This window comes from Fulmarus glacialis, unplaced genomic scaffold, assembly GCF_000690835.1.
Source record: "Fulmarus glacialis isolate BGI_N327 unplaced genomic scaffold, ASM69083v1 scaffold15496, whole genome shotgun sequence".
NCBI lineage: Eukaryota > Metazoa > Chordata > Aves > Procellariiformes > Procellariidae > Fulmarus > Fulmarus glacialis.
In genome coordinates, this window is record NW_009216341.1 from 19230 (window position 1) to 22275 (window position 3046).

The 3046-nt window shown below is 36.1% G+C and overlaps 1 protein-coding gene across 1 annotated transcript; it reads right to left on the bottom strand.

Moving 5' to 3' along the window:
• Window positions 1-1610: 1610 nt before the first annotated feature.
• Window positions 1611-2823, bottom strand: LPAR6 (lysophosphatidic acid receptor 6). The gene has a single exon (XM_009579270.1). It carries the CDS (start codon window positions 2821-2823, stop codon window positions 1801-1803), a length of 1023 nt encoding a protein of 340 aa, XP_009577565.1. The 3' UTR covers window positions 1611-1800.
• Window positions 2824-3046: the final 223 nt, after the last annotated feature.

Sequence of the window (3046 nt, forward strand, 5' to 3'; positions counted from 1 at the left end):
GTTTTGTGTATTTTTCTGAAGTCAGATATGAATCAGAAAGGTTTAGGATTCCCAACTAAGATAACTGCCTATTTTCAGATATTATGCAGACATTTATATCTATGCTGTCTTTGTAGCTTAAGCTCATAAGTTGTGTGGATAAATATTTAAAATGCTGTTAAATTTAAAATTCAATTGGCATTAGTTTCTAGCAGTCTTTGACTAACTCAGTTTTCCAGTAGTAGTAGGCAATGTACAGTTGATTTATAACAATTAAGCAAAAGCTTCACAAAGGGAAGTAAACTCAAGCAGATAACATATCATGTACTGACAGCTCAATATGCATTTTCTCCAACATTGATTCGTGCTTCCGTATACTGCCCTGAAGTAAAAATGCCTCAGTGCTATATATGTGTTGCAACTGACTGCCCTAAATCTAAAGTGCAAATTCATTTTAACTCAGGTCTTATTCTGACTCCATTCTTTTTGGAGAGGAAAAACCAACACTTACTACTTACTTCTAGCTTTAAAATATTTATTTAATTTTACAGCGATGATAAATTAATTTTGAGAAGAATGTACACAATGTTCTAATAGCTGGGAAACATACATAGCAGGACGTTTTAAAGCACTCTTGTCTATGTATTCCTGTTTGTAACAGTAATATATATAGATTTCTCCTTTTACATGGCTTTGACTTTTCGAAGTGTCTCGATTAATTTTGCCAGCATGTAGCCCCAAGTAATTTATTTTTATACTTTATAAAGTTTGCAAGAAAATAGCATTTGAAATTTTAAATGCTCATATTAAAAATATATCTGGGACACAAAGATTGCGAGGAAGTTTCACTCTAAAAATTACTGTGTCTTGAATTTCTTTATGGGACACCAAATAGTTTCCTAGAAGAAATATTTGGGTTGGTGCACATGCTCATTTCTGGTTAGCAAAGGTCATGTTTTTCTAAGAAACTACTACTTGGAGATTGAATTACCTTATTTGGAGCACGTTATTTTGCTCAAAAGTCATGTTGAGTTGAAGAACTTCTCACAAAAGAGTTTAATAAAGTGGTACTGTACCTAAAGCACTAACTTCAGTCATCAGAGGTTTTTTGTTATAATTACACAGACATCTGAGACAGAGGTGAGAAGAAAAACCAGTTTGTCTGAGTTGTTTCCAGATGCCCTAAACTACCAGAAGATTTAATTGCTTTATGGGGGCCAGGCTTGGGGAAAGAGCGTATATTTTATCAGATAAACCTGGGAGAAGCAAAGTTCTTATAGCCCATTGATCGAAGTCTCCTGTGAATGTAATGGTCCCTAAGAAGGAAGGTGCAGGGAGAAAGACAGGAGGGAGGAGTAAGATAGAGAAGAGGAAACTCCGGAGCAGGCAAAGTAGCCGAAGTGGTATGATCAGTGTGGTGCTGTTTTCCTCAGCAACTGGATCCTGCAGTGTAAACCAGGTAGTTTCACCCCCGTCCTCAGTAACTTGGAAACCTATATTGTTATTAAAAATGAGCAATTGTTTTTAACCTCAGGAAAAAAGCACCCACTTTTTCATTTGTTTTTGACTTGACAGACAGTCTTTGGACTTTGGTTAACCTAATCCGAAACCAAAAGTTTGTTTCTGTCAGAACAGACATTTGACATAAATTCTTAAAATACTTTTTCTGTGTACTATTATGCTAAACACTTTTACAGTCTTATCGTAAACTTTTCTGATGTGAAGGAAGTGTAACATTTACATATCAGAATATATTTCCACAGCTGAAGAAATGTGCAGGCTTCTAATTCCAGTTTAGTCCCAGTGGTCTTTTAATACAGTTTATATTGTAGAGTCACTGTCAAATATTTTCATTTTTATGGTCTGAAGGCTGTGTTGAATGAAGTTTTCTGAAACTGGCCTTTCGGAGAATCTGATGTCCCGTGGTCTAGTGGACCGGTTCTTTTTTATCGAATTTTGAATTGTATCCGATGTAAAGTAATAGACGATAGGGTCAAAACAGCAGTTTGAAACGGCGATGCACAGAGTGACAGGGTACATAGTCCTGACTGCAGTTACCACTGAACAATTAATCCAGGTCTGTGTTCTCATAAGGGAATAAAGTATTAAGGTAACATTATAAGGCACAAAGCAGAAGCAGAATATCACCAAATGGACAAAAATCATTTTGAGTACTTTTTTCTTGCTTAATTTATTCCGACTTAACGTAAGCGGTTTATTCAAAGTCCGTAAGACCATAGTAGAGCAGGTCACGTTCAAGATGAGTGGAATAAAAAACCCAACTATTTCAATGAAGATAACAATCCGGGATAGGTAGGTTTTCCATGTGTCCTCTGAAAAGTTTTCAAAACACGTTCTTTGTTCAGTGTTATTACGGCGGTTTGTAGACTGGAAAAAGCTTGCTGGTGTGCTGCCTGCTAACACGGTTATCCATACTGCAGCGCAGACAATTTTTGCATTCCTTTTGGTTCGGAGAGTCTTAGATCGAAAAGGGTGTACTATAGCTAAAAAGCGATCTACACTTATGCAAGTCAGAAATAAAATGCTCCCATACATATTTGTATAAAAGAGGGTGACAGAAATCTTGCAAAGAATGTCTCCAAATGGCCAGTTTCTTGCTACAAAGTAATAAATCCTGAAGGGTAACGTAAACACAAAAAGCAGATCTGATATTGCTAAATTAAGCATGTAAGTTGTAGTCTCATTTTGCACTTTTAATGTACAAGTGAAAATGTGGATAGCAACACAGTTTGCTATGAGGCCAAGAACAAACACCATACTAAAGATACACCCATATAAAGTATATTTAAAGGAGTCCTCAGTGGAACAATTAGAACTTACCATTATAATGGTATATTTTAAATTCCTGTGATTTGGAGGTTTCTCTGGTATTTTTATTGCAACCTTTTTTAAATTCCAGAAGAACTTGCAGATGTATTTGAACTGTGTGCTTTGGTAAGTTTGCACTGTAAAGCTTCAGAGAGGAAACACAAGCTCTGTAGCAGGGGAATACATCTCCAGCAGTAATCACCAGGAGATCACTTTTCTCTTCCAAGTGCTATTTGTA

What these genes read in the sequence shown, in the direction of transcription:
- LPAR6 (XM_009579270.1), bottom strand. Translation starts at nt 2,823, where the DNA reads ATGGTAAGTTCTAATTGTTCCACTGAGGACTCCTTTAAATATACTTTA.